General features: G+C 35.1%; 1 protein-coding gene across 1 annotated transcript; it reads right to left on the bottom strand.

The window, feature by feature from the left end:
• Positions 1–9,284: 9,284 nt before the first annotated feature.
• LOC120208575 (dehydrin HIRD11-like) lies at positions 9,285–9,650 on the bottom strand. The gene has a single exon (XM_039207805.1). It carries the CDS (start codon positions 9,648–9,650, stop codon positions 9,285–9,287), a length of 366 nt encoding a protein of 121 aa, XP_039063736.1.
• Positions 9,651–12,818: the final 3,168 nt, after the last annotated feature.

Below are 12,818 nucleotides of genomic sequence, written 5' to 3'. Positions count from 1 at the left end.
TTCAAGGTAATCTTCGAAACTTTATTTACTACTTTGTTCATTTTCAAAACTGACATTTAATAATTTCTTATATAGTTGAAAATGCTGGAACGCGCAAGACTCGAGGACGTACCACTTTAAAGGAATTATACCAACTTCCTCCTGGGCATCGTGTCAAAGTTTCAAGAAACGATGTCGGTCAACCTATTGGCCCAGAATCACGTCTTCTAGCAGGTTACTTAGGCATAGTTGGACGTAATGCGAATCTGTTACCGATCAATTATGAGTCATGGCGCAAAATGCCTAATAGTAATAAAATCAAGCGTTGGATTTTGTTAAGGTAATAATGTCATTATAATAGATACTCTATATAAATTCAATACTAATTTATACTTACGGTGCACACTTATTTGCTGTATAGGAGAAATTTGTTTTAGAGGTCTCTGACGATTATGTGAAGCAAGCATTAGGGAAGAGATGGAGGGATCACAAGAGCTCCTTAAAGAAGAAATACTTCAAGAATGATCTCAGCCTTGAAGAGAAGTTGCAAACAGTCCCACCAGGAATGCTCAGGTACCAATGGGAAGATGCAGTCAGATTTTGGAGTTCTCAAAAAGGACAGGTATGATATTTTCATAAATACTTGTAACAAAATTTAAATCATCATTATAAGTGGTTGTTTGACATTGTAGGACCGAGAGCATGTTGGTGTTGCTAGTAGGCAACAACAAAAGTTTACGCACACGGCTGGATCGAAGAGCTTTGCTTGTATAGCTCATGAGGAGGTATTATAGATTATTGAAATAGTTTTTTTGTATTCCATGTACATACTAACTCATAGTAATTACATTATGGTACATTGTAGGAAAATACATCCGGTTCTAAAGTTGGTCGAATCCAACTCTTCGACATGACACATACGAAGAAGGATGGCACTCCCATGACTGCTGACGCTGCAGAAATTATGGTACGTTTATTGGGTAGATGTTTTAAATTTACCTGACTTTATTTATATTTGTACCATGACATTTTTTATTTTAATTAATTATTCACTTTATTATTAGGAAAAATTGAGGGAGAAAAGGGCAGAGTATCATGCTACTGCTTCGAGTCAAGGTATTGTTAATGATGATGACATTGAAAACCAAGCTATTAATGACGTTTTGGGTCCTGAAAGATATGGTCGGGTGCGCTGTCAAGGATCATTCGTTACTCCCACCAAATATTTTGGATCCAGTTCATCACAGTACATGTCATTACAGTCTCGATCTTCCCAATTAGAAGTTGGTCGTTTAAAAGAAAAGTTGACTGAGATGGATCAACAAATGGCTAACTTGAAAGCGGAAAATGAAGCAAGGGAAACAGAGAGAGCAGCAGCGGAAGCAGCTAGAGCAGCAGCGGAAGCAGAGAGAGAAGCAGCGGCAGCACAGAGAGAGGCAGCGGTAGAACAGAGAGAAGTAATATATCAGCAGAGATGTAAAGAATTTGAAAAACGACTCAATGATATGATGCTGATGATACAAAAAACGCAACCTCAGAATCCACCATCGTAGCCTCATTTATGTTATGAGCATTATGTTAATGTTACTGAACCGTGTTTAACTTAACCTATATTGCGTTAATGAAAACTTTTATTTATTATATTGGATTTGATGTTATTGTTGTTTTGTTTGTTAGATAATGGAACAGGTTGAAAAAACAGATTTGGGGTATTAAGTATAATTTTTAGAATTGTTAAATTTTGTGTTATTTAGCGGCGTTTGTAACAAAATGCTGCAATATACCATACATTTAGCGGCGTTTTTGATAAAAACGCCGCAAAATCTCAATACATATTCTGCGGCGTTTTTAGGAAAACGCCGGTAAAAATAAAAATTTATTGCGGCGTTTTTGAAAAAAAAGCCGCTAAACATCAACGACTATTGCGGCGTTTGTCTGCCAAATGCCGTTAAATATCAAAACCTATTGCGGCGTTTTAATGATAAACGCCGCTAAATATCAATACCTTTTGCGGCGTTTGTTGAACAATCGCCGCTATATGTTGTAACCTATTGCGGCGTTTTTTTGTTGAAAACGCCGCAAACTTTAGCGGCGCTATTTTTAGCGGTGCTTTTAGCGGCGTTTTTTTTACGCCGTATGTGTTTTTAGCGGTGTTTAAAAATGCCGCTAGAAATAAAAAAAATGCCGCAATAAGCCACTTTTGGTGTAGTGATCTTAACATATTTTAGACATACATGATATTAGAAACATCAGGCAATCACTTTCTTCCAAAACTTGATCAAATCTAAAGAAGCGATCGCATGACCTTTATAGTACTATTTTAAAAAGAATAATATTTCTTCTCTATGTTATTTCTTCCTCTTTGCTCCCCTTCTCTTGTTAGATCAGTACGGTCGTGGTCGTGGTCGTGGTAATATGTGTCTTCGACACGTCCGCGCGGATACTATCTTTTTAGAGAAAATTTTTGAGGAATTTCTCTTTGAAAGAAACAAATGGAAAAATGTGAAAGATTTCGGGTGTACGGAATTCGGAGCGACCGTGTTAACCTCGGGGACGGTCTGCCTACTGCAGCGATTACACACATCGGGGCGAATTCGTTTCTAAGGCAGTGGTTTTTGCCACGACACGGTTTACGAATTTGTTCCTTTTAATTACTGTTTATATTTTGAGTCAGTGCTAACGGTGTAGTTTTGCAATTTATATATCCAACAGTAATTTTTTGAATTTAAATAGTGTAACCAACAACCAATTGATCTAGTAAGAAAGAATATTAGATTTCTTAAGTAAGGTCAGGGGTTCGAATCCTGATGTTTGTGAAAGAAGCAAATTGAATTGGGAGGGTCGTTTTATTTTATCTCATGTGTGCTTTGTTCCTAAGCCTCTTTGTGTTGTTGCCTTTCTTGGTGGCTAGAAGTAATCACACTTGTGTTTTCTTGGTGGCTTGGAGTAGCTACATTGGTGTTAAAGCTTCAGCATCCAAGAATCCTTGAAGGCTTAATTTCAACATTGGTGAGTTTGCATGCTCATTAGGCTTGGAAGAAGACTCGTCAGACTTTAACAAACTCTGATATTGCGACAGTTTGGACTTGAAAGTTCTAAGGGCTTGACAAGTGGTATAACTTAATATGAATTAATCAACTAATAAATCAAATACAAGTGATTAATTAAAAAAATAGCGTAGCTAGTACATCAATATTTTACACGTCTTTAAGAAGAGTTAGAAATATCCGTAGTTAATGATAATGTAACTATGACCTTATTCCTTAAATATTTTATTTCTTTCCTCTTAAATGCACATTCATTTAAGATAAAGATTAATAAGATACTAGAAACTCTTATGACTTGTCTAAATGTGAATTTCATTTTCCTACTACTGATATCATCTAAAGTTATCTTCTTTTAACCAATTTCATACTTAACTGATTCTTAGTAGGGTTTCCCCAAAAGATGAATGGATCCATCTATAGAGGTGTTTGTGGTAATTTCCGATATAACATCGGACTTATTGAATATATTTTTTCCTTAATTATAATAGAAGATCAAATGAATGAGTTAGTATTTTGAGGAATAAAATGAAAAATTAAAGGAAATGATATCTTTGCACGACAATTATGCATATATTATGAGAAAGTGGGTTTTGGTGAAAAGATTTTTTTTAGTAGCAAGGAGCCTATACAAACAGTTTAGACATATCCCAAAGGACATAAGGAGAACCCATGATATCACATAGAAGGAGAGCATCGGTTTGCGCCGTCGTGTAGTCCAATAGAATATGATGGCTGGAGTTGTTCTCATCACTCTTAACAAGGTGATCTGCAACCATATTGATTTCTCTTTGGATAAGTTTGAGGTTCACACACCAAGTTCGGTTGAGCAAAACCTCAATATCTCGAACTATAGTATAGGGGTTGTTAGAGGATGCATTTTCAATGAGGTGAAAAGCTTCCGAGCTGTTTAGTTGTAGTTGATTTTTCTCAAAGCCATGAGATCAAGCAAGTTTAAACCCTTCTAAAGCACCCCAAAGTTAAGCCATGATGACAGAGGTAACACCGAGGTTCTTGTTAAAACTTGTGAGGAAATTTCCAAGGTGGTCTCGGATCACACCTCCAGCTGAGGCATTGTCCAACATGCCAACCACGCCATCTGTGTTGATACAGATCCAATCTATAGGAGGAGGGGGGCCATTGAATCATTTTTGCGCCGATGTCGTTCTTTGCAGAAGATGTTCTCGATGGTTGGGGGGAATGGTTGACCAAGAAGAGACTCTGATGAAGAATAGATTCAATATTACATCGCACGCCAAGAAAATTATTTATTTAGTATATTTAGATGATTTTATATATGGAAATATGAGATAATTGGTGTATATGATATATATGCTATATTAATAATATTTTTTTGGTCAATCAATGTATTTTATCATAAGAGTTTATGGGTGACGTTTGGCTGATGTTTATGCTTTTATTCGTGTTAAGAGGTGTTGGCTAGGTAAGCGACGCGTATAGGCTTTGTTCGGTTCTCTTCAATTCAAGATGTGCGTAGGTCGATGTTTAAACTAAATGGATGCTGGTTGTGGGCTGCAAAATCAACGTCTCAATGGCCAGCTTCTAAAAAAAAGAAGTAAAAATCGGTTATAATCGAAAAATTTATTACAAGTATAATTATTTAATTGAATAAAATAATATTTTCAATTGTAACCGACGAAAATATTATATTCTTCGTAACATTTTCGATTACAACCGAAAATATTATATTCTTCAAAACATTTTCGGTTGTAAACCATAAACCTCCGCAATGTAATTTTTCAATTACAATCGAAAATGTTAAAAATTTGTACAATTTTTTAGGTTGAACAAGATAACATTTTATATTGAAAACCATCTTAAATTAGTTTTAAATTAGACTCTCGTACAACAAACTTGGAGGCAAGTGGATCCCGAGTCTACATAAGTTGAGGTAGAGCCCTCAGCAAGTTATTATCCAACAGATAGGTAGGTCGACATGGTGTCGAAGTCGGATGCTGGTGGTAGTGGTGCTGAAATTGTGGTTCCTTATTCAGAATTGGTTATCGCTAAGAATGAGTGCAAGGGCAACATTCCACCTTGAAACTGGTCATCAAAATTATGTCATACATCATTTCAATGGAGACCAGCAACTTACATCATCATCCCATCAATAACAAAAATTGTAACAGATTTCTGCTTAGTGAATAATGAATGAAAATCTATCTAAAAAATTAAAAAAAAAATTGTATAGATATAAAATAATTTGAACACAATCACTTTTAGTCTTCGTCTCTTGAATGGATATCGATTCTTTCATCAATCAGCATCCTCACGGCATCATTTCTTCCTTAAATGCAACTCTGTGTAAAGCCGTCCATCCATGTTGATTACTTCCGTCGATGGCAGCACTGTTCTCGATCAGACTCTCGATGGTTATTGTCAATCTTTGTGAGGTGTAAGGCAGTGTTGCCATCCTTTGTGAGGGCACCAACATTAGCCCCTTTGAGCAAAAGAAGTCTAAGAACCTCTATATGGCCACTCACTTCTGCAAGATGGACCGAACCCCAAGGAGAGGACTCTGATCGCTCTGTGATGGCGTTATATGCCAATAGAATTCCAACAATCAATTCTTCGCCACATCCTGCAACAGCCTCGAGCGGGGTAGAGCCCAACTGACTCCAGAACTCGACATCGGGCTCGATTTCAAGCTGTAATTGGACAATATCAAGTCTACTTTGAGCTATAGCAATATGAAGCAATGTTTGACCATGTGAATCAACTAGTTTCCATGTTGGATAATTAACCTCTAATACCTCTCTGATTCCATCCATTGAACCATCCATCACAAGTTGATTGTCACACCCCATATATATATATATATTGCAATTAATTCAATTTAATTTAATTTAATTCAGAGACTAAAATGAATATTTTTGGGTAAAATTTGAATGTATAAGAAGTTCAGGGACTAATCCCGTAATTTTCCATAACCTATCTGACACCAAAAAATTAAAAAAAAAATAGGGTGATTAAAGAGGCTTGAACCCATGGCCCCTAAGTAAAGCTACCCACGCCTATACTATTTAGGCTAGGTATTGTTTATGTTATAATTTAATAAATATATTATTTAAATCTTCGGCCTGGATTATATACCCAAAAATCAGAAACCCCTCATCTGTGTGAAATTCTCAAACCCTAAAAATCCTCAATTCCCAACCATAGTCGTCGCTCCCCTTCACTGATTCGGTCACCATTATCGCGCTCTGTCACCACTAGTCGAATTGGCGTCCTCTGGCGACCCATCCTCAATCGTCAACGGCCCGAATCGGCCACCGTTTGGCCTGAATTGAGACTAAACCGCTCGTGACCTCACCACTCGGTTAATCATCGATTTATATCGTCGTTTTCGTCGGTTCGCCTCTTCGCTACCACATTTGGATTCCTCGTTGTCATGCACCAAAAACTCAACCGAGTTTGTTATTCACACCGTCTATCGTGGGTAAGTTTTCGATCGTTTGATTCGGTTATTTTCCGGTGCTTTGGCTTGTAAATAGGTTGTTTTGAGTTATTTTTGGTGTGTAGATGCTCCCGGAAGAATCGACCAATCACCCCGACCTCCGTCGCTGCCACAAGCGTCGACAATGCTCGTGGGGCTCTTCAACGTTCCAAGAAAGCTTTATAGACCTGTCCAGTCGGTCTGGATCGGCCCAAACCGGTCTGAATCGGGTCTGTTTGACTGAATCGAGTCAACTCATACCGAACTGAGTCAACCCGAACCTGTCAAGTTGAGTCAACTCGGTCGATTCAACTCAGACATAGTCAACCTGTTAACTTTGACCTGACTGTTGACCTGCTCGTTGACTTTGACTTTAATCGTTGATCGTTGACTTTGACAAAAAAAAGTCAAAATTTGCAACAACAAAAAAGTCACATTATATGTTTATTGACTTCGTGAGTTCGAAATGAAGTTTGTTTTGCCAAATTCGAACCCGAAAGCCTCCAAATTAACCGTCAAACTCGAATATGCATATGTAACTTAAGTAATTTAATTAAGTTCATTTAATTTAAGGTTAATAAATGAAATAATGTTGTTATATATTTAAGGTACTTGTGGATCTCCTGATCGTTCGTCTGCTCGACCTGATTTCTCCTTATCTATCCGCAACGCAAGCCAGTGATTACCCGTATAGTTTTGTAACCTTGTTAAATATTTAGTTTAGATTATTCCTCCGATTATAACCCTGTTCTAATATGACTTAAGTTCTCGTACAGTCGAAGAACTTAGTGAAGCTAGTGTTCGGTAGATATTCCGGATTATTTCTTTTTACGAAGTGGGTTTCTTATGTGCCATATACATGCTTTAAATATATGTTTGAAATACCATGTGCACATGACTATTTGTCTTATTTGCATTGTGACTATCTGTTTAACTTGTTTTCGTATGATTTATCCGATTTAAAGCCTGATTTTTTTATTTACTAAAATTTAAGCCTGATTGCCTGATTCTTGTTCTCTGGTTACTGATTTTATTGAATTGGTATCTTTTTGAACTATGATTTCCTGCCACCACTAGTTATCGTCTGAAAAATGTTTTTCTTCGGGGTACTTTGGGATTTAGTATGAAGTCTCTGCAGGTTCAGCTCGATCAAACTGGTAATTCCTTATATAGGTTTAGACCGATCGAACTGGTAATTCCTTATGGACCTAAGGCTACTCTTGGGTGGGCTCCTGGGCCTAATAGGCCTAGTGGTAAGACCTTATGGACCCTAAGATACTCCCTTAGGGTGGCACCTCTGCTATGTGGATTAGGTAAATCCTTATGGGTCTGAGGGAACTCCCCTCAGGTGGGCATCTACGCTTCGGCTAGGGTAAGACCTTATGGACCCAATGTACTCCCTTAGGTTGGCAACTACTCCCTTCGAACATAGGGTAAGTCCTTATGGATGCAGTTATGGGGAACTGCATATGGTGTTCGGTTGGAGGGCGATTATGTATTTTTTAAGCTAAAAACACTACTGACGTTTTCACAATTTGGAACTGAACTGATTTTGGAAACTCTACCAACGTTTCATGACTTTATTGATGAACAAATTTTGAAATCTAAATTATATGTTTTATTTCTGCACTGTTGGAACACACTGAACTCCCTAGCTCGCTCCCCCAAACTTTTCTCTTTTAGATATTTTGGATAGGCATCCCAGACCTAGCACTTGGAGGATCGACACATTGGTACAATGATATTTTGTTGTAATGTATTTATCTTCCGAGCTGTATTTATTTTGGGTCACATGTGTCTATATTTTGAAAATGTTGGTTTTATGATTTATATTTCCTTCGATACTGATGTTGAAATATTTTATTTTTATTTAGTCCTTACGACGACTTTTATTTACTGGAATTGAATTTTAATATTATTATCAAATCTATTTTTAAATATGTTTATTCGGAATATAGTTTTAAATTATTGAAAATGTTTTGGAAAACTTTATCGTAGTCCGCTAGATTTGGTCGTAACGCATAGGCCGGATCTAGGGGATTATATTGATCGTATACAGGTGAACCAACGAACATGACCTTGATACCACTATCAATAAACACTTGTTTCTTCCTTGTTGTGAACCATTCATTTGGAACCACATCGAAGCTCAATGTCGTATGAACCACGATGCAATGCAGAATGAAAGAATCATCACAAGCCAGCAAGAGACGTTTTAGAGGTTCGCAGTTTCCTTTGGCTCGCAAGATACTACCAACTGTTCATTAAGGAATTCTTGATTATTTTCATATGTTTGATTAAGTTGATTCTAAAGATAGTTTCATTTGAGTCAACAAAATGCGACAGCGGAGTTTCGAACAATTTAGAACTATTTTAATCAAAGCGTCACTGTTAACTTATTTAATAATGCTTCGTTCATTAGATTTAGATGTGTCCTAACGTGAAAGGGGAGAGTTGTAGCTTATATTCACGACAGATAGAATCTTACTTACGTAATTATTCCACTCATGATTTAGAAGTGTCATATCTCTAATAATATTACTCAGATTATATTCATAAGATAAAAGATTTCATTAAATAATAAAATATTAAACACGTATATTCACGTTTAACACAAATAAAATAAAATAAAATAAAAACTAACATAATCAAAAACATAAAATTAACTAGTATTCACATGTTTTTCACACGTGACAACGAATACTAATTAACTTTTTCAATAAAAAAATACCTTATTGTCATATTATTATTATATTTTATTCATACCTTGCAACTGCATAAACGAAGATAATGATGATGATGATTTAATCACTATCACTGTCACTACCGCTCTTATGGCCGTCTCCATGCTTCTTCTTCCCCTTATTTTTCCTCTTCTTCTCTCCATCGCTACCATGATCGTCCTTATCCTTCTTGTGATGCTTGTCGTCTTTGTCTTTCTTGTGATGCTTATCGTCTTTGTCTTTGTCTTTCTTGTGGTGTTTGTCGTCGTTGTCTTTGTCACCGTGGATCATGTCCTTGATCTTATCCACCATCCCTTCATCTTTGTGGTCTTTGTGATGCTTGTGATCCTTGTTATCTTTGTGATGTTTGTCCTTCTTTTCTCCTTTCTTCTCGTCGTCACTGTCGCCTCCCATCATGTCCTTCAACTTATCTACTATTACCGACATTTTCTTTTTTTTTTCTTCTGCTTTTGTATTATGATTTTTTTATTGCCATGGAAACAAATATGTTTTAGGGTTGCTATTTATACACTTGCGTCTACTGGGTAAATTACTTTATTGTCCTCGTTTCTAATTTGGTTTACTTTTATAGGATAAAAATGAGGAAGAACTAAAATTAAGGCCTCCCTCTCGTTGGGTATTTCTTTGAGTTAATGACATCATATATCCTCAAATTATAACCTTTATTTTAAATTAGTCCTTAAACTTTTAAATACTTCAATTTCATCCCTAAACAATGACTCTAATTCTAAATTATTTCTAAAACTTTTAAACATTCCAATTTCATCCCTAAACTATTACCCACTTTCTAAATTGGTCCCCAAACATTTGAATCTTCTAATTTTATTCCCGAATTCATCTAAATATATAATTAATTTCAACCATAGTTTAACCTCAATTTTTTTCTAAATAGATAATAATATAACTTGACCTAATGATTTTATTAATAAGGTATGTGATTAATATATACATATAGTTTACGATAAAACTAAAACTTTCAAAATATTTAGGGTCCAATTTAAAATAAAGGTCATTGTTCAGCGATTAAACTAGGAATAAACTAATAAAGAGACACCAAAGGTCCGCTTAACAAATAATATAATTATAATAATATTATTGAAATAATAACTTTATGATTATTATTTGTTTACTATACAAATGCATTTCCAGGGGCAGACGGGGCAAAGGGTCTTAGCCCTCTAAAATTTTGGAAAATTTAGTATGCAGTTTCTCATATTTTTAAAATTTTAATTTGATACCTTTAATTTTTTTTTAGAAATACTGATTAAGTTTTAAAATTTTCAATTATTTTTAAGTAAATTTCCTCTCAATTTTTTAAAACTCTTATTAAATCTTAAAATTTTAAAATTTATAATTATACCCCTTATTTTAAAAATAAATTAAATCCTTCAATTTTTTTTAATTAGGATAAATTGCATATTTCGTTACCCACCTATTCTCACGATTTTATTTTAGTCACCCAACTTTTTTTTCTTTATCATATCTAACATTACGTTTTGATTACTCAGTTAAAAAGTTAACGGCTATGTTGACGTGTCACTATAAGGTAATATTATGTCATCATTAAAAAAAATAAAAAAAATTACCATGTCAACAGTTCCATTTATTTTTTAGCGGCAGATGATTAAAACGGAACCAAAATATAACGTTAGATATGATTTTAAAAAAGAAATAGTTGAATGACCAAAATGGAACTGTGGGAATATATGGGTGATTAAATAAGTAAATTACCCTTAAAAGTAAATTTAAACCTCCACTTACAAAATTAAATTAAACTCCAAACAGTTTCGTCAAAAACCGTTATTGTACATTTCCCAGTGCTATTTATAAGTTTTCTCCAAAAGGATTATTTAAATAGTTCATATATATTTACATTTTTTAGTAAATAGTGTACAGGAACGTAGCTACGTATAGGGATGGTAAAAATGTTAGAACCCGACGGGTCTCAACTCGACTGACTCTATTGGGACGGTTTTTCTTTTAAAATTTTGAGGTTCGGGACGAGACAAGTTATATATTAGGTAGGTTTAGGGTAGGGTCGGGTTTAAGGTGAAAAATTACCAACTCGATTCAACCTGGTATAAAATATATAATATATTTAAAATTTTATATATTTTTATTTTTATAATATTAAAATATATTATTTAATTATTATAATATTGTAAATAATTATAAAATATATTATTTAAATTATCTAAAATATCTATATATTTGTGTGTAGTTGGGGTTATAGTCTAAAAATCGAGGCGAGAGAAAACATAAAAGTTATCGGGGTAGGCAAGGTTTGGTATTAAGAATATATTTTCGGATCAGGGTCGAGGCAGCCAAAAACCCAGTCCGTCTCGCCCCGTGCCCATCCCTAGCTACATAGTAGTTTAGAGGGATTGTTGCAATATTTTTAGTTTAAATATTAATAAAATAAGATTTTTGTCCCTTTTAATTTTTAGATTTAACTACTTAATAGGTTATTATTCTTTTAATATAAAATAACTTTATCCACTCAACGTTTAATCCTAATTCCGTTCCTAATAGTATAGGTTCCAATATTTGAATCATAAGGCCAGTTGCCACGTACACGTTCATAACCAAGATCACTCAATACATTCACACACTTTGGAGGTTCGTGAAGCTCATTAATTCAAAGCTACTGGGATCACAAGTTTTAGCTAAAGAATCTGCAACTGCATTTGCTTCACGTTGAGCATGTTGGTGCCATTGTCGTTGACATAAATGTTGGATTCTGGGGTACAACCACAATGGAGATTTTTATCCCTAATCTCTACTAATCATGTGCTCTGCCTACAAGCTGTCGCTATCCACTGTGATATAGCGATGCCGATTACCCATCTACTAGGCAACTTCAAGTCCCACAAGCACAACCTAATACCAAGAACACTGAAAACGCACCAGATTACAGGAGCATTAGAAACAGAAGAAATTAGGAAGAGGAGAGAGAAGCAAAGAAATGAAGCTCGCCACTAGGGTTTAGAGAAAATGAGAAGAGATATTGGATAAAATTTTCAGGGCTATTGTTAGTGAATAACCACTCTTATGTAAACTCAAATTTTAAGGACTTTGCTGGTTGAATGGTTATTTCTTATAATGTTTTTTTCCCTCTTTCGATCGTGTTGAGTTTATCGGATGTAATCTGATTTGAATGTAGTATACTTTTTTGTCTTCTGAGGTGTTGAAGTGGTTCTGTTATGGTTGTTTGTTTCTGTCTTTATTAGATTTCGGTGCACTTGAAATGCGATCAGTTGCAGAGGTAGGTGAGATGGTTTTGAGCGGCAAAACAAGAGTCTCTAATGTGTTGGCTTGTTTTTGTTGTTGTGGACCCTTTTGGAGCTATGATATTATAGGTCTGCAGGGAGGATCCTCTCTTTTTTCAGGCGGATCCTTGATCTTCATGTTCGATGGTGGAGGAGAGAAGCTTTCGAATTACGTTGATGGTTATTTTAGACCATCTCCCTTTAACGAATTATGGGATTTGAAGAATTTATGTTTGGTCACGACACTATTAATTTTCTAATTTATGATTTTGTCATTGCTTTTGTGATTGATTTAGGCGTTTGTGTTATATTACTTCAGGTGTCG

The sequence above is a fragment of the Hibiscus syriacus genome, unplaced genomic scaffold, assembly GCF_006381635.1.
Source record: "Hibiscus syriacus cultivar Baekdansim isolate YM2019G1 unplaced genomic scaffold, ASM638163v2 tig00016637_pilon, whole genome shotgun sequence".
Taxonomy (NCBI): Eukaryota; Viridiplantae; Streptophyta; class Magnoliopsida; order Malvales; family Malvaceae; genus Hibiscus; species Hibiscus syriacus.
The sequence above is the reverse complement of the archived record's forward strand: the minus strand, read 5'-3'. Positions and strand labels throughout refer to the sequence as shown.

Coding starts and splice junctions, on each gene's coding strand:
- LOC120208575 (XM_039207805.1), bottom strand. CDS start 9,650: ATGTCGGTAATAGTAGATAAGTTGAAGGACATGATGGGAGGCGACAGT.